At 48.8% G+C, this 26,507-nt stretch overlaps 1 protein-coding gene across 1 annotated transcript in view; it reads right to left on the bottom strand.

The window, feature by feature from the left end:
• Positions 1–26,507, bottom strand: part of TRAP1 (TNF receptor associated protein 1) — a 47,389-nt gene that overhangs the window by 7,138 nt on the left and 13,744 nt on the right. Inside the window, exons 2-14 of the mRNA XM_066275082.1 lie at positions 24,825–24,989; positions 23,863–23,945; positions 21,758–21,898; positions 18,367–18,438; positions 14,790–14,950; positions 13,137–13,246; positions 12,333–12,406; positions 11,306–11,461; positions 6,942–7,062; positions 5,754–5,823; positions 3,358–3,505; positions 959–1,144; positions 408–546 (exon numbers count right to left, since the gene is read on the bottom strand). Coding sequence (XP_066131179.1) covers positions 408–546; positions 959–1,144; positions 3,358–3,505; positions 5,754–5,823; positions 6,942–7,062; positions 11,306–11,461; positions 12,333–12,406; positions 13,137–13,246; positions 14,790–14,950; positions 18,367–18,438; positions 21,758–21,898; positions 23,863–23,945; positions 24,825–24,989 — 1,626 coding nt within the window. The remainder of the gene's footprint in view (positions 1–407; positions 547–958; positions 1,145–3,357; positions 3,506–5,753; positions 5,824–6,941; positions 7,063–11,305; positions 11,462–12,332; positions 12,407–13,136; positions 13,247–14,789; positions 14,951–18,366; positions 18,439–21,757; positions 21,899–23,862; positions 23,946–24,824; positions 24,990–26,507) is intronic.

Below are 26,507 nucleotides of genomic sequence, written 5' to 3'. Positions count from 1 at the left end.
AGCCGGCAACCCCGCACTCAAGCCAGTGACCTTGGGTTTTCAAACCTGGGTCCTCAGTGTCCCAGGTCAATGCTCTATCCACTGTACCACCACCAGTCAGGCAATTTTGTTACAGCTTTAAAATGACACTTTTGGTTTCTTTTAGGAAGCCAAGTTGGAAGTGGCACTAGAGACCTGGAATCTACACTTCCTGTTAATCATTAAGCCTTAATGATTAAGGTGTTTCCAAAGAGCTGCTTATGTGTAGTTAGTGACCCTGGATAGAAATGAGAAAAGAAAATCCCTATAAACTGCTGCAGGACAGAAGAGGCCCTCATCAAAATGTCAGGCCCTGGGCCGTCCCAGGCTCACCTGCACCCCCAGGCCACCACCCACACCTGTGCCCAGAGAGAAGGAATAGAACCAACCTGGGGACCCATCCTCAAACTTCTCCTCCTTGTAGTGATCAACAACAATGTCTGTTTCCACAGAGATCAGTTTCTTCTTGTCAAACTCACGAAGGTGGAGCAAGGTCAGCTCATCAAACTGCTCATAGCAGAAGAGAACCTGAGAGGGGCCAAGGACATCTGCATCAGGCTTGGGGAAGACTCGGCCCGGGACCGAGAGGGCCACGGGGGAGGCTGGGAGAGCCCGAGATGCTCTGGGCCTTCCTGGGCCTCTGCAGATAAGGCAGGTGCCAGAGGGTGGGAAGGGAGGCTCTGGCTGTCTTAGTAGTAGAAACAGTGACTGCTTACAGAGCACTCCCTGTGTCACCTCCTACAGACACAGACTAGATGGCAGACTTCGGCCTGGGCCTCTGTGCCCTGCACGCTAAATTATACTGCTGGGCTTTCCCAGGTCCTGGGCACATTCAGCCATTTCCCATTAAGCACAGAGACACCCCACACACACATACCACCTGTCCTCTGACCTGCCCCAACAGCCTGTAGGGGCTGAGCCTGCTCTGTTGCTCACCCACCTCCATGTTTTTCTGCTTCATGGCCTCATAGTAGGGTGAGTGCTCAGCCAGGTGCCGGCTGGGGGCGCACAGGTAGTAGATGTTGCGGGTGCCGGCCTGCATGCGGCCGGCATAGTCCATGAGACTGGTCAGCTGCCCGGGGGGCAGTGTCGAGGATTCGTATCGCAATAGCTTCGCAATATCCTCCTGAAACAGACAGAGGGCAGGCCACTGCTCATTCCAGGTCCTCGCCTGGAAAGCCTACAGCTAAAGCGGGGAGAGCCTGCGACCTCACCCCCGGCTGGTGGGCCTACCATGTTCTGCAGCTCCCACAGAAGCCTGGCCTAGGGATGGCCTCCAAAGTGGCTCAACCCCTAGGGGCTATGGTGGACTCTAGGTGGAGCTGTTCAGGGATCACATTAAAAGTCAGGGAATCTCAGAGAGTACCTTCCACCCCAGGGGGGCCCAGGACCTCCTGGAGAAGGGATTTTGGGCAAGCTGTGTGCACTCTAGGAGTGGCCAGACCATCCCCGTGGCAGAGACTGCTCCTGGACCCACTGTCCTCCCTCAATCCCTAGTCACATGGGACATGAGGACATGTGTAAAGCCCATATCTCCCAGCCTTCCTTCAACTACATGACTAGTCTCGGCCAATGGGGTGCAAGTGGAAGTGGGTGTGTGACATGTAGAATGGGCCCTTAAAGGAGGGGCCTGTCCTTCTCCTTCCTGTCAGCTAAAATGCAATGTGATTGCTAGAGCCAGCTCAACTCCTGGTGGGAGCTGCCTGGTAAGGACCAAGGAGCAGCAGCAACAAACTGGGCACTTGGATCCCTGATGCCACCAGCCTGGACATGACCCGAGACATAAATTCTGCCTTCTCTACACCACTGACTCATCAATAAGCACAGCACAGCCTGACCAGGTGGTGGCACAGTGGATAGAGCATCAGACTGGGACATAGAGGACTCAGGTTCGAAACCCTAAGGTTGCTGGCTTGAGCGTGGGCTCATTTGCCTTGAGCGCAGGGTCACCAGCTTGAGTGTGGATCAGACATAACCCATGGTCGCTGGCTTGAGCCCAAGGTCGCTGGCTTGAGCAAGGGGTCACTCGATCTGCTGTAGCCCCCGGGTCAAGGCACACATAAAAAAGCAGTCAATGAACAACTAAGGCGCCGCAACAAAGAATTGATGTTTTCCATCTCTCTCCCTTCCTGTCTGTCTGTCCCTATCTGTCTCTCTCTCTGTTGGTCTCTTGTCACACTCACACAAAAAACAAAATAAGCACATCCCACACAAGCGTGGAGGACACAGGGAAGAGCTGGGGAGGGCAAGCAGAGGGCTGGGCCCAAACGACAAAGTGATGTGGCGGAGATGAAAGGCGGACAGAAAGGAAAAACAGGTCACAACCAGGCTGCGGAAACCCACCTGGCGAGTCATGCTCTAATTCAGATGAGCACGCTGTAGGTCTCCATTAACAAACACAAATACACTGAGTTAATATTTATCCAGCCCTTACAAAATCCGCTGGCATGCAGCGAACACCACCTAGCTGCTGTCAACCAAAATACGACAAGAATGAGGGGAGAGTTTCAACAGGCCCAGGCCTGGGGTGCTGCGAGTCTGCTGGCCACCAGGAGTGAGGGGGGCGCAGGGAGGAAGCAGAGGGGAATCTCAGAATGCCCGGTGGTGTTCCAGCCCCACCCTCCCACAGCCTGAAAAACAACCCCCTGGGAGCTCCAGGTGTTGGGTCTCCCTGCCTTCCTTGCTGCTCTCTGAAGCACAAAGGCGAAACGCCCGCACTGGAACTGACTGTTTAGTAAGGATGGGTAGCTTTTAAAGTGATGAAAATGTTCTGGAATGATACATCAGTGATGTTTACACAACCTTGGGAATGTACCAAGTGCCCCTGAATTATTCATTTTAACAGTGAATTTTATATTCTATGAGTAATATCGCAATTTTGAAATGGCCAAAGCATGTTGACTGAACAAGCATGTTAAGTGAGGCTGCACGACGAACTGAACTCGAGCCCCAGCAGCACCCCACTAAAGGAGCTCCACCAATCACACCACGAACGTGCTGGCCGCACACACGGTCGCAGCCTTTCTCTGCCCTGGCGGGCCAGCACAGGGCCCTGCCTTTGTGATCCTGAGCCCGTGAACCCTTGTGAAGGAGACAGAGCACACACCTCCTTCCTCCCAGCCCCAGGTCAGAGATGGGGGGCGACGAGACACCCCGCGGATGAAGGGCGAGGACGCTCCTGAACAGGACGCTGGGCCTGCTGCAGCCTCCCACCGACACCCAGAGGCCACACGCTGCGTGTGCTGACCCTGGGCGGCAGCAGCTGGGTGCCTGACCGTGCATTCTGGGAAGCTCAGGTTTCTGGCTCACCAGCTTCCTCCACAGAAACCCAGACCCTACCTTGACCTCCTGTTCGGCAGTAGTCACAATGCCCTCTCTCATGAACAAGCCATAATCTTCAAAAAATTTGGCATATTTCTCAGCATCTTTTTTACTCTGGTCAACGAGGAATTTTATTAGCCTCTGTTGTAGAACGTCCCGGAGTTTCCTACAGCACAGAAATGAATTTATCACAAATAAGCAACTTTCATGAAATACTAACAGCCAGAGGCTATGAAAAAACGTTCTGCTCCACTAATAACCAAAGAATGAAAACAAAATACGATCCTGGCCAAAACAAACAATAGGTAGGAAGACAGTGCTCCCTAGGGGCAGGATCGTGGGCCCACTGCCCTTGGTGGGGGCAATGAACAGCCCAGCCTGGAAGGTTCCAACTGCAGAGATTACAACCTGGGAAACATAACGAGTCACCAAGACTTATGGGGCAGGGGCTGCATTGTAGCACACAAAAGAAAAAACAGTTACGAGCAAGCTAAGTGTTCAACAGGAGAGAATAGGCTGAAATGAAAGAAAAAGTGCAGTCACTAAAAGTCACAGTATCTACAGACCTTTAATGACATGAAATGGCACCCGTATTAAAAGCCAGAAAAGGCCCTGGCCAGTTTGCTCAGTGGTAGAACCAACGTCGGCCTGGCGTGCAGAAGTCCCGGGTTTGATTCCCGGCCAGGGCACACAGGAGAAGCGCCCATCTGCTTCTCCACCCCCCCCTTCCTCTCTGTCTCTCTCTTCCCCTCCCGCAGCCGGGGCTCCATTGGAGCAAAAAGATGGCCCGGGCGCTGGGGATGGCTCCTTGGCCTCTGCCCCAGATGCTAGAGTGGCTCTGGTTGCGACAGAGTGACGCCTCGGATGGGCAGAGCATCGCCCACTGGTGGGCGTGCCGGGTGGATCCCGGTCGGGCGCATGTGGGAGTCTGTCTGACTGCCTCCCCATTTCCAGCTTCAGAAAAATAAAAAAAAATTTTTTTTAAAAGCCAGAAAAATCCCAATACAAATAAATTACTGTGTACATATGTAAAATTATACTATTTTCTGTACATTAGTTTTGCATAATTAGGATCAATACTGTATATGTAACATATATACTATAATTTGGATTACTACTAGATATACTATATGCACAGTACAATTTTACAAAATTGGGATTTTGTGGATCAGGGTGTTAACTGCAGCAATACAGAATGACATATGTGGAATCCTTCCATAGCATATACATATATCTAATCACTATATGTACAGTTTAAATATCTTATAATTTTATGTCAGTTATACCTCCTATAAAGTTAAAATTTTAAAATGTCAATAAACAATTATGTTCAATGCAAAAAGTGAAATAAAGGAACATTTAAAAATTAAAAAAATTAGTCCTGGCTGGTTGGCTCAGTGGATAGAGTGTCGACCCGGTGTATGGACATCCCAGGTTCAATTCCTGGTCAGAGCACACAAGAGAAATTACCATCTGCTTCTCTCCCTTTCCTCCTCCTGTAGCCAGTGACTCAACTGGTTTGAATGTCAGCCCTGCATGCTGAGGATGGCTCAGTTGGTCCAAGCACGTCAGTCTCAGGTGCTAAAATTAACTTGGTTGATTCAAGCATTGGCTGAAGATGGGGTTGTTAGGTGGATTCCGGTCAGGGCGCATGTGGGAGTCTGTCTCACTATCTTCTCTCCTCTCACTTGAAAATTTAAAAAAAAGAGAGACAGCCTGACTGGACTCTCACAGCTGTGACCACCCCTGGGTTTGGGTAATGGAGGCTGGCTAAGGGAGGGAATATATCCAAGCACAGCAATAATTTTCCTCAGCAGGTTAGTCCCTATACCCCCTCCCCCTTTTTAAAGTGAGAAGTGGGGAGGCAAAGAGACAGACTCTGCATGAGCCCTGACCAGGATCTACCCTGCAAACCCCCTATGGACTGATGCTCTGCCCATCTGGGGCCACTGCTCCGTTGCTTGGCAATCAAGCCATTTTACTGCCTAAGGCAAGGCCATGGAGCCATCCTCAGCTCCCAGGGCCAACTTACTCCAACCGAGCCATGGCTGTGGGACGAGAAGAGCGAGACAGAGAGAGAGAAGGGAGAGGGGGAGGGGTGGAGAAGCAGACAGTAGTATCTCCTATATGCCCTGACTGGTAGTCAAACCCAGGACTTCCACATGCTGGGCCGACGCTCTACCACTGAGCAAACTGGCCAGGGCCCCAAACTCTTTTTATAAAAATGATAAGCAAAACATCAGGCAAAGCACACGTGATCTGCACACATTCTCCAGGCACACAGCCCCTTGGGTGTGGCCTCACTGCAGCCCCTTACTCTGCTCCTGGCTTCTTCCAGCTACCCTGGCCCTCTGGTGGCAAAGGCAAGCCAGGAAAGGCCTAGTCTCAGCAGGTGCCTGACCCAGGTGGCTTACCTGATTAGGGCGCTCTCCTGGAGGAGCTCCCGGCTGAGGTTCAGGGGGATGTCCTCGCTGTCCACCACACCTTAGAGACACAAGCCCATGAGGACCCTGGCAGTGCCTGAGACTCCACCTCGCCCTCCCAAAGGGCCACTAGCCTGCCACCAGGCCTCTACCTTCTCCTCCAAAGCCCATGTGACATCAGGCATGTGAGGGTAAGACAGAGGTAGGAAGAACAAAGGAAGGAGACTCAGCGGGGCAACACCACCCCAGGCTCTCCAAGTCCTGACATTCTAGTGTTTCTGCAGACAGCCTAGGTCAGGGCGATGTGATGTGATAGGAGGAAAAGCAGGCAAGGCTGTAGGCCGTTGCCAGGGATATTTCTAACATTTCAGCATCACTGTGACACTCTGAAAAACACTTCCTGGATCTTACATTCAAAGTCATAAATATGTCATGGTATTTTACACTGTTTTGTGCTTTGATGAATATAAAAGTTTACATAGAGAGGTTTTTTTATTATTAAACTATAATCTCACTCAAATGCAAAGTAATTCATGTTTAAGTCTAAAACTCATGTAGTATCTTTTTTTTTTTTTCTTTCTTTCTGAAGCTGGAAACGGGGAGAGACAGTCAGACAGAACCCCGCATGCGCCCGACCGGGATCCACCCAGCACGCCCACCAGGGGCGATGCTCTGCCCCTCCGGGGCATCGCTTCGCGGCGACCAGAGCCATTCCAGCGCCTGGGGCAGAGGCCAAGGAGCCATCCCCAGTGCCTGGGCCATCCTTGCTCCAATGGAGCCTTGGCTGCAGGAGGGGAAGAGAGAGACAGAGAGGAAGGAGGGGGCAGGGAGTGGAGAAGCAAATGGGCACTTCTCCTATGTGCCCTGGTCGGGAAACGAACCCGGTTCCCCCGCACGCCAGGCCGACGCTCTACCGCTGAGCCAACCGGCCAGGGCCTCATGTAGTATCTTTAACCACTAAAATAACTCAATTTAAACATGTTCATCTGTCCCCTTCCCCCAAATCAACTGAGACAAGGATCTGGAGGGGGTCAGCTTCCTGGGGGGCTCTGTGAGCATCATGCCTGGCTCGCTTGCTCCCCTGAGCCCACCCTCATTCAAGATGAGCTCCTTCTAACGCAGTCAGCAGCCTGGGCTACACGCAGGAAGCCACTCCCGTCCGGTGTGTCGGCCCCATACCTCTAATGAAGCGCAGCCACTTGGGCAGGACTTCGGTGGCCTTGGTCTGGATGAGGACTTTGCGGCTGTACAAAGAGACGCTGGAGCCCAGCTCCCGGCTCACATCAAACATGGATGGTTTCTGGGGGTGAGGAAAGGGCAGTGTCAGCCACACACACGGGCAGAACTTACAAGGTCAGGGGGAGCCTGATGACTCTGAACCATCCTTCCCACTGCCAGTCCTGGACTGGGACTTGTGGGGCAGGCACGCAGTGACCCAGAAGCAGAGAGGCCAGAAGACCGCCCATGCCTGTTCAGAACTCTAGTGCCCAGGGACCACCACATAACAGCTCTCAGGGGGCCTTCTCTGGGCAGCTGCAGCCCTCCCCAGTCCTGTCCCCGGAGGATATGAAAAATAGACTTGCAATATGGTAGCACCTAGGAAAAGGACCAATATATAGATTATTTCCTACTAATAATCTAAAAACTATCATCACATATATGTCATTCAGAAAGATTAAAAAGAACCTAAAACAAAATAAATACAGGAGTTCATTTTCTGTTATTGCAGACTAGGTACTCGACTCGCACTCCTGACCAAATTAAAAACACATATACAGGCCCTAGCAGGTTGTCTCAGTGGTAGAGCGTCGGCCTGGCATGTGGGAGTGGGTTCAATTCCCAGCCAGGGCACACAGAAGAAGCGCCCATCTGCTTCTCCACCCCACCCCCTCTCCTTCCTCTCTGTCTTTCTCTTCCCCTCCCGCAGCCAAGGTTCCATTGGAGCAAAGTTGGCCCCGGGCACTGAGGATGGCTCTGTGGCCTCTGTCTCAGGCGCTAGAATGGCTCTGGTTGCAACAGAGTGACACCCCAGATGGGCAGAGCATCGCCCCCTGGTGGTCATGCTGGGTGGATCCCGGTCGGGTGCATGCGGGAATCTGTCTGACTGCCTCCCCGTTTCCAACTTCAGAAAAATACAAAAAAAAACACCACCCCCCCACATATACAAAACATTTGTCTGAAGGAATTGGAGAGTTAAGCTACCGAGGTACTGAAAAATTAAGAGCCAAGGTCCAGAAAAGAAAAGAAACCTAAAGAGGAAATCCTAGCATTGGGTTGATGTTGCTCCTGAAGGTGATCCTTTCCAAAAGTTCTGGTCGAGAGGCTAAGAAATTAAGCAGGGTATTTTGTTGTTGTTATTTAAGCAATGTGGGGCCCAAAGAACAAACACTGTAGTTCAGAGAGGAGGGATTCTTTTTTTTTTTTTTTTTTAATATTTTTCTGAAATGAGAAGCGAGAAGGCAGAGAGACAGACTCCCCAATGCATCCAACCAGGATCCACCCAGCATGCCCACTAGGGGGCGACATTCTGCCCATCTGGGGAGTTGCTCCATTGCAACTGAGGGCATTCTAGCGCCTGAGACGGAGGCCATGGAGCCATCCTTAGTGCCTGGGCCAACTTTGCTCCAATGGAGCCTTGGATGCCAGAGGAGAAGAGAGAGAAAGAGAAAGGAGAGGGGGGAGGAGGAGGAAGCAGATGGGTGCTTCTCCTGTGTGCCCTGGCCAGGAATTGAACCCGGGACTTCCATGCTGGGCCAACGCTCTACCACTGAGCCAACTGGTTAGGGCAAGGAGGAGGGTTTCTTATAAACACCAAACTCCCAGTCCTTAAACTGGGATCAAAGGATACATACACACTAGTAATAAAGGTAAACCATACACAGACTTGCCTTTTCAGATACAGTTAACCCCTGGTATTTGTAGGAGATTGGTTCCAGGACCCCCTGAAGATACCAAAACCCATGGATGCTCAAGTCCTTTATGTAAAATGGTGCAATATTTGCATATAACCTATGCATATCTTCCTGTATACTTGAAATCATCTCTAGATTTATAACACCTAATACAATGTAAATGGTATGTAAACAATTGTTATACCGTATTGTTTAGGGAATAATTACAAGAAAATTCTGTAGATGTTTAGTACAGCCACAACCATTGTAGGCCTAACTTCACAGTACACATCAGTAACAATGTAACATTCCCCCCTAAATATTTTTCTCACTCTACAGTTAATTGAATCCCTGGATGTGAAACCCTCCAACACAGACAGCCGACATTACTGAATTTCAGTTTCAAATTATCTCAAATTCTGACTAGATTAAGGAAAGTTTGAGTTATTAGTAGCCCAGAAAAAAAAACTAGCAGTGGCAAGAAACCAAAACAAAACCCAAACCACAGAAATCCTCTCTTCGGAAGAAGAAAAGAGTACCTAGGACCTACAAATATCTCTAGAATTTTTCCTGTACAATGTTGGAATACACACACACACAAAAAAAAGACATATGGACAGACCAGACCACTTGACTGAAAAATAACATGAAAACAGAAAAAAGAAATAAAGCCACAAGAGATCCAGATAATGAAAATATCAAAAAAGAACTTTTAAAAGAAACTCAATGACAGATTAGATAAGGCTGAAGAGAAAATTAATGAACTAGATGATAAGAATAAAGATCAATGAAAACAATGAACATGTAATATGAATAAATTTAACTACATTTAAAATGTATAAATAATAAAATGTCTTATGAGATTTAAAATATAAAATATGTTACTTTTTAAAAAGTCAATGTAGTCTCCTGGGTATGTACTGAAGAATAAAATGAAAATACAATTAGTAAGGTAAGAGGGAAAAGGAGAAAAAAAAGAGTTAAAAAAGAAAAGAAAGAAAATAGACTTGCATGTCCCCATGAACAGAACCAGACCTGCTGGGGGTCAGGGATTGGCAAACTACAGTCCACAGACCAAATCTGGCTCATCACCTGTCTGCTAGCCTAGAATGGCCTTTTATCCTTAAATGGTTGAGAAAAAGCAAATGAAGACTATTTCATGGTATGTAAAAAGTACATGAAATATAAATGCTGGTGTCTCTAGCTTCTGGGACCATGACTCTGCTTGTTAATTTAGGTGCAGTCTGTGGGGCTTTCACGCTAATGGCAGAACTCTATGGTTGGACAGAACCTGCAAAGCCCAAACCAGTCACTCTCTGGCCCCGCACAGAAATGTCTGCCAATCCCTGCTCTAACCCAGTGCTTCGAAACCCACAGTTTGTACACACATTGGGTCCTTTTTAAAGTAGAGACTGATTCTGGAGTCCTGGTGGGGCCTGAGATTCTGCATTACTAACAAGTCCCAGGAGACACTGGGACTGCCAGTATACAGAGGACACTCAGTAATGAGGGTTAAGAATAGCTCTTTCCAAGGCAGATAATAAATGTGAGGCGTTAAGAGGGCTCCAGCTGCCTGATCCATGGTGGCTCAGTGCAGAGGGCATCAACCTAGAATGCTGAGGTTGCCGGTTCAAAATCCCAGGCTTGCCCAGTTACGGCACATACAAGAAGCAACTATGAACTGATGCTTCATGTTCTTCCCCCATTTTTCCCTCTCCCTCCTCTCTCTAAATATAATAACTAAACTTTGAAAATATAAAAGAGGCCCTGGCCAACAGTGGAGAGAGCGTTGCCTGGTGTGCGGACATCCTGGGTTCAATCCCCAGTCAGGGCACACATGAGAAGTGACCATTTCTCTTCCCCTCCCTCTCCCCCTTCTCTCTCCCTTCTCCTCTTGCAGCCAGTGGCTCAACTGGTTCAAACATCAGCCCCAGGCGCTGAGGAGAGCTTGGTTGATTTGAGAATTGAGCCCAGATGGGGGTTGCTGGGTGGATCCGATCCTGGTTGGGGCACATGCAGGAATCTGTCTCACTATCTCCCCTCCTCTCACTTAAAAAAATAAAAAGAAAAAAAGTAAAAGGAAAAAAGAGGGCTCCAGTCAAGTGAAGCCAGGAGACTCGGTCTAACCCCTGAGCAGGTTTCTCTGTTGCAGGCTTCATCAGAGTCTTCACCGTCCTACTGTGAACCAGGAAGTCTTAGGGGCAAGACAGAAGTCTGGAGAACATACAATTCATCTGAGCACTGCAGAACCCACCCCACTGTGGAGTTCAGGAACACGCTACCTGGAGACAGAGGAAGCCCGTGGGCTGTTACAAGGGCCCTCCCTGGAGGCACTCTGAGCTGACACCCTGTTTACAAAGCCCAGGCACTCACGGCCAAAAGTCTGTTCCACCAAAAAACACCATGTAAATCACTCACTTTTCAACTCTGTGCTCACCCACCCACAGGCATAGTTTTGTTGTTGTTTTTGTTTACTTTGATGCTGCCAAATTAATTTTTGTGACAAATGTGTGCTGAACTGTCATCTTTCAGGGGAAATGCTACTGGTGATGGAAAACATTGTTGCCATGAGTGATGCCCCGCTCAGGGGGCTGTGGACAAGCTGTTTGCAGCCCCAGCATACTGAGGGCGCCCGATCAGGCCTGTGCTCACCGTTTCTGGCACATAGAAGATGCTGCGGATATTGAGAGGGGCATCTGTCTTGTAGTGCAGAGTGTAGCGGGGCTTGTCATGGGCCTGCGCAATGTAGCGGTAGAATTCCTCATGTTGCCACTGGCCCACGTCCTTGGGGTCCATCATCCAGATGGCCTGGAAACGGAGATTAATAGGTAATGTTAGTTCAAGACACATTCTCATAACCACATGGAGCTGAGCTGGTGGAGCTCATGGCACCTGGGTACTAGTGAGCACTCCCTCAGGATGAGCTGAGAACCAGCCTCCTGGATCAGGCTGGGTGGCCGCGTCAGGTACAAGTCCCTCCCTCTGCCTCTAGCCCCACCCACTCCAGCAGTCGGGGAAGGGGTGTCCCAGAATGGATGGGTTGGGGAGCCCACAAAGAGAGACACATAGAAGGCTAAGAACAAGTACCCCCTCCCCAGGATAGTGTGTCCAGAAGGGCCAACCAGGAGCCAGGATCTGGACATGCCCACACATTGTGAATAACAGTCTAGCCATACGATGAATGTTATTCAACCCCCAAAAAGGAGAACATGGATGAACCTTGAAAACATTATGATAAAAGGCCGGACCCAAAAGGCCACATCGTGCTTGATTCCATTTATAAGAAATGTCCAGGAAAGGCGATCCATAGAGACAGACTGTAGTTGCTGTGGCCAGAGACTAGGTCTGGGGAGTGACTGCTGAAGGCTATGGGGTTTGTTTTTTTTGAGTGATGAAAATGTTCTAGAACTGACTATGGTGATGGTTGCATGACTGAGTACACTAAGTAAAGGGTAAAATGTGCGGTGTGTGCATTCCAGTTGGTGCAGAGGGATGGGTGTGCAGGGGGAGGGACCTTGTCTGCACCACGAGTCTCAATCCCACCTCTCCGCAAAGAACACCTGTTCTGGGACTTTGACAGCATCACCCAGTCCCATCTCTGCCCATCCAGCCCCGAAACGCACCCACTGGCCTCTACAGCTACCTGCGCCCAAGCCCTTTGTACAGCTGAGGGTCTCACCTGCAAGGTATTAATGCGCTTTCCATTAAGGTACAAGGGGAAGCTGACGAAGTTACTGTATTTTGTCACCACATCTGGAAGAGACAAAAGAAAAACAATGAATATAAGAAGCTTCTAGAAATGGAAGCTCTGCAAGTTGCTTCAGGGGTAACTCAGCAGACTGGGAAGGGCTCAGTAGCGCTATGCTCATGTCACAGGCAGGAAGCCAGGACACAGCAGGGACACATCCTGCCTGTATACACCGAGCAGAACTCACACCAGAGCTGGATGTCTCTGGATCCAGGCTACCACAAGACCAGGCCACCATCTTGGTGACTTAAGTATGGTTTTATGAGCTAACAGTGAAGACTAGAAAGCACTTAGCACTTCTGATAAGTATTTAATAAGACATAGAAAGCAAAACCCACTAGAAGCATTTGCTCTGGTCCACATGAAGCCTGGGCTCAGGCTGGCCGGCTGGGTGGGCCAGCGACAACTGACACCACAGACCAGATGAGGAAAGAACTGTGCAAGTCCCCCAAGTGACTAGGGAGAAAGTGCGGCCCCAAGGGAGGGAGAGAGAATGGAACCCGACTTTGCCAACAGTCAAGAGGCTAAGCCTTGCCTCCTGGTTCCACAGTCAGCCCTGATTCTGTCCTCGGAGGGCCTAGGCAGCCAACCCCGGGAAGCCCCCACTCCCAGGCTCTGCCCGTGTCCCCTACAGACTCCCATCAGGGCAGAATGTTCTAAACCATGCCAGCAGGAGGTGCCTCGCTGACCTGGTGCCACTGCCCACATGTCTGCAGAGGCCCGGCTGCCACTCACCCCGAACCCGTTCCTCGCTGGCGAACTCTCTGCAATCTGACTTGAGGTGGATGATGATTTTGGTCCCAGCTCTCACTCCTGAGGCTTCCGCGATTTCAAATGCCCCGGAGCTAAGACACAGGAGAGGCAAAGCCAGTTCCACACGTTACCACCGACAATTCCTATAGAGCAGGCCCTTAGTTTCCCCAGATGGAACCCAAAGTGACACACAGAAAGGAAGTAAGAGTGCCACCTTTTCTGGACCCAGCCGAGCCCCTAGGCCACCAATTTCTGTCAGGAACAGTGGCTGCTGCAGTGTGGAGAGCAGGGCTCTCCGCTCCCTCGGGACGTTGTCCTAGGAGTGCAGCCTCTCAAGCCTTCATTCTCCTGAGCAGGCCTGTGCGCTGTGCAGAGGACACCCAGAGGAAGGAAGTAGAGGCCTGCAGGCTGCCCCTGGCTCCCATGTTAATTCCATGCATTTCTGAGCCTCTAGGACTAGCAGAGGCCAGGTGTCTCCTTAAGAGCAGAGGAATTATTTCAGAAGTAAAAGAGAAGCCCTGGCTCAGTGCTAGAGCATCGGCCCAGCATATGGAAGTCCCGGGTTCGATTCCCAGTCAGGGCACACAGGAGAAGCGCCCATATGCTTTTCCACCCTTCCCCCTCTCCTTTCTATCTTTCTCTTCTCTTTCGGCAGCCAAGCCTAATGGCCCAGGTGCTGAGGATGGCTCTGTGGCCTCTGCCTCGAGTGCTAAAAAAATGGCTCTGGTTACAAAAGAGCAATGCCCCAGATGGGTACAGCATCGCCCCCTGGTGGGCGTGCTGGGTGAATCCTGTGAGGGCGCATGCGGGAGTCTCTCTCAGCTTCCCCTCTCATTAAAAAAAGAAGAGGGGCAAACTCCAAATAAGTCGATTCCTTATTACTACCAAGTTTACTCTAAGCAATGCTTTCATGGAAAACAAATCTTAGTTTTGACTGAGAAAGATGAGCTGCGCTCTGGCCAGCTCTCCTCTCAGATGTGCTACTAGAACCCCAGCGGCAGACAGGAGACTCCGTCAGGAAAGCGGGTGCAGGAAGCAAGTGTGGCGCCTGCTGAAACAAAGGCGTACACTGGCTAAGGTATCATCCTCCTCAATCTCGAGATCGCCTGGGAACATGCACCTAGCCAACTTTAAGAAAGAGCCCCAGAGCCTGCTGGAGAGGAAAACCAGCCCCTTTGAGGGGAAGCCGAGGCCTGAGCGGGCAGGAAAGTGGACCGAGCCTGTGGGTCAGACCCAGAAACTCTAGGGTCGGAGGAATCAGGAATGAGCACCTGCAGGACAAGTCCATGGGGCCGCCCATAGCAAGAGGGCCCCTGGAGAAGGAGAAGGGCCTAATTATGGATCAAGGAGCCCCGCCTGGGACGTCCCACACTACGGAGCACAGTCATGGAGCCCAAACCAACTCCTAGGCCCTGGGATTAGATAGTAGCTGGTCCCCAAAAGTGTTAGGTCAGGCATCCCATAAAAGGCCCAGGAAGGCCCACTGGCATTTTCTGAGGAGGGTCTAACTTTCCAAGCAAAGTGGCAATGCTTCAGCTGAATCCCACTCTGCACATCAGATGACACATAGTTGCGTTGGTTCCTGGACAGGGGACACTCTCTGTGTGACTTGGGGCCCTACTGTCACATACTCACCCATCTGAAAGCCACTGGTAACCAGGGCTGCCCGGGTTGGCTGAGCGGGAATAGACCTCAACTCTGTCGGCCACCATGAAAGCCGAGTAGAAACCCACTCCAAACTGGCCAATGATCTTGCTGCTGGCCTCTGCCTGGTTCTGCAGCGCATCCAGAAAGGCCTGCAGTGGCAAAGGCTGGTCAGAGGGAGGCAGTCCCCTGCCTAGGAAGAACTGATGTTTGTGACGCCCTGTGCACGTTCCTCTAACAAGGGCTAAGACCGCAGGTAATCCTCAAGACAACCACACCGAATATTTTTTCACCCATTTTACACGGAGAGAACAGCAGCATAGAGTAGTAAAGTGACTTGCCCAAAGACCCCAAGCTGGGCAGCAGAGGAACCAACCGGTTCTATATTTGAGTTACAGGACCTGTAACCCTGCCTGTTGGCCGTAGGCCCGCGGGTCACACACCCAGGCGCAACCGTGTGCCTGAGTGCACACGTCTCCCCGCAGAAAGAGAAGAGCGGCGCCCTCCCTGCTGGGGCAGCTGAGGGGCAGGGGGCACAGGGCTGTGCCACCCACGCCTGGCTGGGTTTCCTGCGGCCTCCTAGATGCTAAGCTCCGTGGGGGGCAGGGCACCCCAAGCGCGCGCTGTGTATGACACCAAAGGCACTTACTTACCTGTTATAACTCATGTTTTCAATTTCCTAAGATTAAAATCAAGTAAAATGACCACATTGATTGCTATAAACACTGTCCAACAGAACATTCTGCAACGATATAAATGTTCTACATGGTCCAATATGGTAGCTGCTGACCTCATTTGGCTAATGAGCACTTGAGCAGTGCCTGGGCTGAGGAACTGAATTTATTTTATTTATTTATTTTTTTTGTATTTTCCTGAAGCTGGAAACGGGGAGAGACAGTCAGACAGACTCCCATATGCGTCTGACCAGGATCCACCCAGCACACCCACCAGGGGCGACCCGCTCTGCCCACCAGGGGGCGATGCTCTGCCCCTCCAGGGCGTTGCTCTGCCGCGACCAGAGCCACTCTAGCGTCTGGGGCAGAGGCCAAGGAGCCATCCCCAGCGCCCGGGCCATCTTTGCTCCAATGGAGCCTTGGCTGCGGGAGGGGAAGAGAGAGACAGAGAGGAAGGAGGGGGGGGGTGAAGAAGCAAATGGGTGCTTCTCCTATGTGCCCTGGCCGGGAATCGAACCCGGGTCCCCCACACGCCAGGCCTACGCTCTACTGCTGAGCCAACCGGCCAGGGCCGCTGAGGAACTGAATTTAAATTGTATTTAACTAATTTAAATTTAAATGACCACATGTAGCTAGTGGCTACTGTATGAGATAGCACAGGCCTTCCTAGATAGAAATACAACAATAAATGTAATGGCAGGGAGTAATGATAAAGAAGTTTTTTATTTATTTTTTCATTTTTTATTTTTTAGTTTATTTATTTTAGAGAGAGAGAGAGAAAGAAAAGAGGGAGGAGCCTGACCTGTGGTGGCGCAGTGGATAAAGCGTCGACCTGGAAATGCTGAGGTCGCCGGTTCAAAACCCTGGGCTTGCCTGGTCAAGGCACATATGGGAGTTGATGCTTCCAGCTCCTCCCCCCTTCTCTCTCTCTCTGTCTCTCCTCTCTCTCTTTCTCTCTTCTGTCTCTCCCTCTCCTCTCTAAAATGAATAAATAAATAAAAATTTAAAAAAAAAAAAAAAAAAGAGGGAGGAGGCCCTGCCGGTTGGCTCAGTGGTAGAGCGTCGGCCTGGCGTGCAGAAGTCCCGGGTTCGATTCCCGGCCAGGGCACACAGGAGAAGCGCCCATCTGCTTCTCCACCCCTCCCCCTCTCCTTCCTCTCTGTCTCTCTCTTCCCCTCCCGCAGCCGAGGCTCCATTGGAGCAAAGATGGCCCGGGCACTGGGGATGGCTCCTTGGCCTCTGCCCCAGGCGCTAGAGTGGCTCTGGTCGCAACAGAGCGATGGGTCATCACCCCGGTGGGTGTGTGGGGTGGATCCTGGTCGGGCGCATGCGAGAGTCTGTCTGACTGTCTCTCCCGTTTCCAGCTTCAGAAAAATAAAAAAAAAATAAAAAAAATAAAAAATAAAAAAAAAAAAGAGGGAGGAGCAGGAAACATCAACTCCCATATGTGCCTGGACCAGGCAAGCCCAGTTTCGAACTGGTGACCTCAGCATTCCAGGTCGACGGTTTACCCACTGCGCCAAGATAAAGAAGTTTTGTTTTTTTTTTTCATTTTTCTGAAGCTGGAAACAGGGAGAGACAGTCAGACAGACTCCCGCATGCGCCCGACCGGGATCCACCCGGCACGCCCACCAGGGGGCGATGCTCTGCCCACCAGGGGGCGATGCTCTGCCCATCCTGGGCGTCGCCATGTTGCGACCCTCCTGGGTGTCGCCATATTGCGACCAGAGCCACTCTAGCGCCTGGGGCAGAGGCCACAGAGCCATCCCCAGCGCCCGGGCCATCTTTTGCTCCAATGGAGCCTTGGCTGCGGGAGGGGAAGAGAGAGACAGAGAGGAAGGCGCGGCGGAGGGGTGGAGAAGCAAATGGGCGCTTCTCCTATGTGCCCTGGCCGGGAATCGAACCCGGGTCCTCCGCACGCTAGGCCGACGCTCTACCGCTGAGCCAACCGGCCAGGGCCAAGATAAAGAAGTTTTTTAAAAGAGGAAACTTCTTCCCTGGCCAGATGGTTAGAGCATCAACCCAAAGTGCAGAGGTGTTCAACCCCTGGTCAGGGCACATACAGGAACAGATCAATGTTCCTGCCTCTCTCTTCTCTCCCCTTCCTCTCTTGCTAGGATGAATAAATAAAAATTTAAAGAATAAGAATAAAAGATTTAAAATTTTTAAAAAGTGGAAATTTCTGTAAATCACTGTGGACCAAGCACTTGGTGCGAAGTACCATTTCAGGTGCCACTGAGGCCCACAAAAACAAAAAGCATCTGGTTACCATGGAGATAGATGAAGGCAGCTGAGGGCCACCAGTTTGTCTTGGGTTGGCACAAAAACCGCTGGGAAGGACACCTTGACCACTAACATTGGCCTCCCCTACAGACTTCGGGTCACACCAGCAACCGACCACCCACAGTGGGCATTCTGTGCCCACACAAGGGTTCTAAAGAATCATCCGAACCATCCTTCCCAGACCCTGCAGGCCAAATTTATTCTTGTGAACTGTGCTCTCTGAGAGTAAGGCACTTATTTCTGCCTACCCTCTTTGCCTCAAGCCTATGCAGCTCAAGTAATCACTGAGCAATGATTTGGAGAAAAGTGTCAGGAGGCAGAATGGCATATTCCAGACTTATACCAACAGGCTTTGAACCTAGGGCTGGTCAGTTTATACCTTTGTGTGGAGTACTTATTCCAGCCTTTTTACTATAAAATAAAAGCAACTTCCTCAGATTTCGGCCTGCCAATACAGTGAAATCACGTCATATGGTGTTTCCACAGCACCGACACAGAGCTTATGCCAGAGAACAGCCCTACTAAAGCTGGTGTTCAGAGTGTGCTGGGACCTGCCCTCTGGTGGGAGCCACCTTTCAAGGAGAGGAAGGGGCGGGCACTGGGGAACTTACCTTTGACCCCGACCTAGCGATTGTTCCCAGGTTGGACACCAACTCTTCTTGTGTCATCCCGATGCCAGTGTCCTAAGGAGAGAGATACACTGAGCGCCAAAGTGCTGGCCCCTGGGGAGATGGGATGAGGTGTATGGACAGCCTGGAGGCACAGTGGTGTCAACTACACTTGCTAGGCAGGGCCCAGAGAAGTAATCTACGCGGTCATCAGAAACAACAAGTTCTGGTCATATCAGCCACAATCTTGAGAAAACCTAACTAGAGGATAGACATATAAAACTGATCCAAAAATAAGGCTGCACAGTGTGTCTCTTGATTTTTGACAAATGATTGAAGATAACTGAAAAACAATTTTTTTCAGTTATCTGAAAAACTGAAAACTGATTGAGAAATGAAAAACAAACAGTGCTAAAGCACTGGATAGCCACATGCAAAACATAAGTCTTTACCCTGACCTTTCACACAAAAATGGACCATGGACTATAATACTTTTAGAATAAATACAGGAGAATGTGGTTATAACTTTGGAATAGGCAGAGATTTCTTAGGTCACTAAAAGCACAAAGCATAAACTGAACTTCATTAAAATTAAAAACATTTGCTTTTCAAAAGCCACTAAGAATATCAAAAGGCAAGCCACAGACTGGGATAAGAGATCTACAAAATGTATGTCATATATAATTTTTATCAAGAACATATAAAGAACTCTTATAACTCAATAGACAAACTGATTGATAATGAACAAAAAAATCAGAAGAGACATTTCACAAAAAAAGATATACAAATGACAAAAAAAACACATGAAAAGATGTTCACAAGCATCAATCACTAGGGAAATGCAAATTTAAAATGACAAGGAGATACCACTAGAATGGCTAACATTAAATGACTGACAATAACATGCCCTGGCCGGACAGATTGGTTGGCTAGACAATCATCCTAAAGCGCAGAGGTTGCCAGTTCCATCCCTAGTCAGGGTACATCCAGGAACAGGTCAAAGTTCCTGTCTTTCTCCCTTCTTTTCTCTTGAAAATCAGTAAAATAAACATTAAAAAAATTAAGTAAAAAAACTACTGATACATGCAAATACATGATAAGCCTCAAAAGCACTATGCTAAATCAAATAAGTCAGACTCAAAGACTACCTACCATGTAACTATCTCTATGAAATCTAGAAAATACAAAACATTAGTGACAGAAAACATATCAGTGGTTGCTAGGGGCAGGGAAAAGGGAGAGAATATTGAGGCAATTAACATCATGCTAGTATGAGTGGTTACACAAAAGTGTACACAGGTCAAAAATCAATGAACTGTACACTTGAACTTATTGAATATTTTCTTTTGTATTTTTCTGAAGTGAGAAGTGGGGAGGCAGAGAGACAGACTCCCACATGCGCCTGTCCGGGATTCACCCGGCATACCCACTAGGGGGCGATGCTCTGCCCCCCATCTGGGCGTTGCTCTGTTGCAACCAGAGCCGTTCTAGCGCCTAAGGCAGAGGCCATAGAGCCATCCTCAGCGCCCAGGCCAACTTTGTTCCAATGGAGCCTTGGCTGTGGGAGAGGAAGAGAGAGACGGAGAGGGGGAGGGATGGAGAAGCAGATGGGCGCTTCTCCTGTGTGCCCTGGCCAGGAATCAAACCCGGGACTTCCACATGCTGGGCCGACACTCTACCACTGAGCTAACCAGCCAGGGCTTGAACTTGTTGAATTTTACTGTATGTATAACATTCATACCTTAATAAAGCTTATTTAAACAGCAATAAAGAAAGGCACAAACATACACAGACCAGAGAGAATAAGTGAACAAGAGAGCACAAGAGACACCATATGCAAAGTCCTAAGCACCTGGTGGAAGCAGAAAGCCAATTTAAAATGCCCACTTACAGCTCCGCTGAGGCACATCCTGCCACCCCTGCAGAGACACACCCCACAATTCTACCCGTGACTCTAGGACAACAGGCCCTGAAGCAGCTGCCTCAGGATATAACGTCCCCTTCAAGTTCACTGCCTGATGAACTTCCTTTGCCTTTCTAAAAAACATATTTTTTAAAGATTTTATTCATTGATTTTACAGAGGTAGGGGGAGCAAGAAGTATCAACCCATAGTTGCTTCACTTTAATTGTTCGTTGGTTGCTTGTTATGTGCCTTGGCCGGGCGAGCCCAGGGGCTTGAGCTGGCGGCCTCAGCGCTCCAGGCCGGTGGTCCCACTGCGCCGCCACAGGCCAGGCTGCCTTCCCACACTTTTACCTTAAAACCTTCAAAAGGTTACAACAGCAACCAAAGAGCTGCTTCATTTAAAGCAAGACTACTACTCTGAATGGCAAACTAGGACTAAAAATATAGAGTGCTAAAGAATATTTAGTCATGGGGAAATAGACTTAAAAACAGATAAGAACAGTTAAAAATACAGAGTACTCAATAAAAATATTTTTTTAATGAAACCTGTATTATTTCATTAACCAATGTAACCCCAATAAATTCAATAAAATTTTTTTTAATAATGTAGTTTAAAAATGTTTAGATGTGTAAATAAATGCATAGACAGCAAAAACCTAAATCAACAGGTGTTAAAAGGTTGACAGTAGATATCTTGGAATAATGTGGTAATTTAAATTTTTCATCTTTTCTTATTGTTTTTTTCTAAATTTTCTGTATTGAGTGTTATTTTTATTTTATATTAAAACAAGAATTATTATAACTAAAGGTGGCGCAGTGGATAGAATGTCAGAATGGGACACAGATGACCCAGGTTTGAAAGCCTGAGGTTGCTGGCTTGAGTGCAGGCTCATCAGCTTGAGCCAAAAGGTCGCTGGTTTGAAGCCCAAGGTTGCTGGCTTGAGCCTAAAGTCGCTGGCTTGAGCAAAGGGTCACTCGCTCTGCTGCAGCCCCTGGGTCAAGGCACATATGAAAAAGAAATCAATGAATAACTAAGGTGCCACAACGAAGACCTGATGCTTCTCATCTCTCTCCCTTCCTGTCTATCTGTCTCTATCTGTCCCCCTCTCTCTGTTTCTGTCAAAAAAAAAAAAAGATGGTCAGCACAACACTTGGGGCCTAGAGATGTAAAAAGGGAGGCCCACCTGACCTGTGGTGGTCCAGTGGATAAAGCGTCAACCTGGAATGCTAGGGTCACAGATTCGAAACCCCAGGCTTGCCCGGTGAAGGAACATATGGGAAGCAACTATGAGTTGCTTCTTCCCACTCCTCTCCCACCCTTTCTCTCTCCCTAAAACCAATAAATAAATCTTAAAAAATAAATAAAAGGTAGGTCCAATCTCTTCTGTACTGATATGTGAAGAAGGCCACTGCCCAGGCACCTCTGGGACTAGTGCTGGCATCAAACAAGAGGCGGGGGGTATGCCACCGTAGGACCCAGGAGGAGGTACCTGGATTGTGATTGTGCCTTTCTCAGTGTCAGTCTGCAAGTGAATCTCCATTTCCGGCAGTGTCTGGCCCTCAGACACCAGCTTGTGGCGCAGCTTTTCCAAGGCGTCGCTAGCATTGGAGACCAGCTCCCGTATAAACACCTAGGAAGGTAAAGAAGACGCTAACATGGCAGGATCTATTTGGTTAGCAGCCTTTGCAATGACTGCTAAAAAACAGGGAAAAATTGCCAAGGAATATTCAGTTTTTTAACCATTAACCATAAAAACTTTCTACTTTACTCAAAGGCTGTTTTCTTCAGGTTAGGTCACAAAATAGTTAAAGGCAACTGCTTCTCTTTGACACAGCTTTATATTATATATTACAGTAAACTCTAACTCTACTGTTCCTTCCGGAAAAACAAGCCTGAAAATACGTGTCAATCTGTTAACTAAAAATTTAAGAAGAACCCTCTGAGAAACCAGTTCTTCCCCATCTCTTGCCCAGGGATGAGAAAATAATTCCCAAACATCTCTCTCCTACTCACTGAAGAAAGATTCTCATTTAACACGGGATCATCAAAAACCAAATTGACCATGTTCAGGATAAAAAAGGGCCACAGACCCACTCACCTACCAGTATCTGAAAAGCACCTTGACCTCAAGCAGACCCTCCACTTACAGTGAGAGCAGCACAAAGATGGGGAGGAAGTGGGCTAATCTGACCCCCAAGGTAACAAGCTGGACACCACAAAGATACGGAAATACAATATTTCATAGCATAAGCCCTGGAAATATTTCTTGAAAAGTCCCTTTTCACTTTGGAATTTGGTGCTTTACCCTTCTTCAAAATTCTTCTTGGCACTCTAGTAATGAGCACAGAAACAATAATGGCCTATTTGTTCTTTAATTTTTTCATGTTCTGTCATCCCTAGACGAGTTTTAATCCCTCAAAAAGGTCCTTGGGCCTGACCAGGCAGTGCTGCAGTGGATAGAATGTCGACCTGGGACATGGAGCACCCAGGTTCAAAACCCCAAAGTTGTTGGCTTGAATGAGGGCTCATCCGGCTTGAGCGCAGGCTCACCAGCTTGAGTGTGGGATCATAGATATGATCTCATGGTCGCTGGCTTGAAGCCCAAAGGTCACTGGCTTAAAGCCCAAGGTCTCTGACTTAAGCAAGGGGTCACTGGCTCAGCTGGAGCCCCCCAGTCAAGACACATATGAGAAAGCAGTCAATGAACAACTAAGGTGTCGCAACTATGAGTTGATGCTTCTCATCTCTGTCCCTTTCTGTCTGTCCCTGTTGGAACTGCTGTCCACCTCTCGCTTAAAAAAAAAAAAAAGGTCCTTAGTATCTCCTTGCTGGTACATTCCACAGAGCCACAGAAGTCCAAGGGATCTTCTTCCTCCAGGGGTGGTATACCAGTTGATGAGAGAAGGGTCCCTTTTCTTTTTTTTTTTTTTTTTTTTTTTTCCCATTTTTCTGAAGCTGGAAACAGGGAGAGACAGTCAGACAGACTCCCGCATGCGCCCGACCGGGATCCACCCGGCACGCCCACCAGGGGTGATGCTCTGCCCACCAGGGGGCGATGCTCTGCCCATCCTGGGCGTCGCCATATTGCGACCAGAGCCACTCTAGCGCCTGAGGCAGAGGCCACAGAGCCATCCCCAGCGCCCGGGCCATCTCTGCTCCAATGGAGCCTTGGCTGCGGGAGGGGAAGAGAGAGACAGAGAGGAAAGCGCGGCGGAGGGGTGGAGAAGCAAATGGGCGCTTCTCCTGTGTGCCCTGGCCGGGAATCGAACCCGGGTCCTCCGCACGCTAGGCCGACGCTCTACCGCTGAGCCAACCGGCCAGGGCCTCCCTTTTCTAATATACGGGGGACTTTTAAATTATCAGCAAAATTCATTCATTTCAAAAGTTAATCTGGCCCAAAGAATCATCTGGATACATTTACTCAAACAGATTTTGGTAAAAAATACTCTTACTGGTAGCTAAGATCAGGACCTGTCTAAATGTAATACCTTCTCATAGTTAATATACTATCTAGCATTTCTCCCGGAAGAGTATAAAAATAGTTTTGCCAAAAGCATGCTTGCTAGTGCTGGGAGTGACGAACAGGTACCGCACCTCTTTTTCTGAGTACAAGGAACGGGCAACAATGTCCAGAAGCTTCTTTGTCTCAGCCTGGAACTCATGTTTGGAAATGGAACCTAGTAATAAGTCACAGACACAACCAATAAAGTTTCATTTATATTTCTGTGGAAGAATATGCTATGTAATATTCAAGAGAATGTTTAAGATAATGAGTTTTAAATGTTTTTGCAAAAGAGTAAATAAAAAGAAACCAACTCTGTGGCTCTAAGGTAGGAAATCTCAGGAGCAGAACAAACCCAATGGTTCCCCTTTGTTTCCAAGAAAGGGGCAAAGGGGGTACAGCTCTCGCCCACCACCCATCGCTAAGGCCTGTACACCTGGGGTCCGGGCTACCACGAGGGACTAGAGGCTGGCACTTCCCAAAGTGTCCCGCGTGAAAACTGGGCTGGTTCCAACCACCAGATCCTGGGTTCTATTCTTCCAAACAGTGGTTTCCAAATTAATTACTTAGAAAGCAAAATAGCAAGCAAACCTCACTCTCTTCTTAACCTAAACATCAAATATTCTGTTGTCTCATTTAAAAGCCAGAAATGGACCCACTTTGGGATTGGCTCTAGAGACTGCTTCTCTACACTTCTTAGGAACAGAAGGACAACTTCAGCTTGTGGTCCTGCATCAGCAGAGCCAAGACTGAGTTTCCTTCACACTTTCATGATTATTAGCAGATGTGCCAGGAATCACGACTCAGAGGGCGCCCCGCCGCGAACCCATGGGTAACCACCAGAGGGGGCAAGACACAGCAGAATGAAAGTGCGAAGCTCCTACAGAGGATGCACTCACTGTGTGGGGAACCCTACCTCCAACCAAGACCTTCCTGTATCTGAAGCGAGCGGTGGCTCTATCAGTTATTACTGTACGTCCACCTCAAAAACCTCCCTTCACAAGCCAGCCAGGCGCTAAGCCTTCCCAGACCCCAGCTCAGCGGAACAGAGTACCCTGCACAGTCTCGGTGCTGCTGATGATGGAGTGGAGGGGCTCTTCCTTCCGGTCCTCAGCAGCTTGCGAGCTGAACGGACGTCCAACGTGGAAGCTCAAAGCCAGGTTTCGCCTGGGAAGGCTGGACTGGACTGGCGCCCTCCAAGAACATAGAACTGGTTTTCCTAAAAAACAAAAAAAAAAACAGCCTGACCTGTGGTGGCGCAGTGGATAAAGCGTCGACCTAAAAATGCTGAGGTCGCCGGTTTGAAACCCTGGGCTTGCCTGGTCAAGGCACATACGGGAGTTGATGCTTCCAGCTCCTCCCCCCTGTCTCTGTCTCTCTCTCCCTTTCTCTCTCCTCTCTAAAATGAATAAATAAAATAAAAAAAATAAAAAATAAAAAAACAAATGTGCACAAAGGAGGAGTTAATAAGCACTCAGAAACAGATTCCCTAATGTGTTCATAAACGTATTTCGTAAAAGATCTTCACACGTGTCAAATAACAATAAAAGTATCAGAACTCAGGGGCGAGCTCTGAAGGCAGGCAGGGGCCTTCTGGTCCCTTTTCCCACATATGCCCCCAGTGAGATCTTGTATAAACGCCCCCAACTTGAACGTCCCTCATCGCTCAATGCTCAGAGCCCCCACAGGGGGCTGAATAACAACAGGTAAGCCTTCCTTACATTGTAACTACAATTATGGCGAAAATGTGTCCCCTAAGAGGGATCCAACTATTTAAATGTTAATATTTTGAAAAAGTCTTTTTTAAAGAATCTTTGTTGATTCCTTTCCTTTTCTTGTCCAAAAGTGTCAAGACTTTTTAAAATTACTGTATTCAAACTGAAAAGCCGCGCACGATCTCTTCCACCTATACCCAGGAAAGGGCGTTACAGGGCCTTTTGCATTTGTTTTCTGTAACCCGCTGAGCACAGTGGACCCAGAAACCATACGAGGGAAGATGGGAAACCCGTGATCTGACACGACTATCTCCGTCCTGGCTAACAGATGAGTCCTCTGCCTCCGGGTGCTAAAACACAGGCAGATTCTCCACTGTACTGAGCAGGAACCAAACTTACTAGCAGCCCCTCAGGACAGTGTCATGCACCGACTCCAGGACCACCAGCCTGGGGACTGGCACCATGTACGTGCTTCATGGCCAATGCTTCCAAGGACACAGGCCAGAAACGCAAGACCCCCCATGTGAACGTCTAGACCAGAGGTAGTCAACCTTTCTATACCTACCGCCCACTTTTTTCTCTGTTAGTAGTAAAATTTTCTAACCGCACACCAATTCCACAGTAATGGTGATTTATAAAGTAGGGAAGTAACTTTACTTTATAAAATTTATAAAGCAGAGTTAGAGCAAGTTAAAGCATGTAATAATAATTACTTACCAAGTACTTTATGTCAGATTTTCGCTAAGTTTGGCAGAATAAATTTTTATAAAACAACTGACTATAGTTAAATCTATCTTTTTATTTATACTTTGGTTGCTCCGCTACCGCCCACCATGAAAGCTGGAACACCCACTAGTGGGCGGTAGGGACCAGGTTGACTACCACTGCTCTAGACCTTACTGTACTATGCCTGACTGGTATGTACTATACATGTGGAAGACACAGAGGGATTCATATTGTCCTGACGGTTAAAAATTTTTTCTTATTTATTAATTTTAGAGGGGGGATAAAAGAGAGAAGGA

Source organism: Saccopteryx bilineata, chromosome 4, assembly GCF_036850765.1.
Source record: "Saccopteryx bilineata isolate mSacBil1 chromosome 4, mSacBil1_pri_phased_curated, whole genome shotgun sequence".
NCBI lineage: Eukaryota > Metazoa > Chordata > Mammalia > Chiroptera > Emballonuridae > Saccopteryx > Saccopteryx bilineata.
This window is presented reverse-complemented; position numbering and strand designations above follow the sequence as displayed.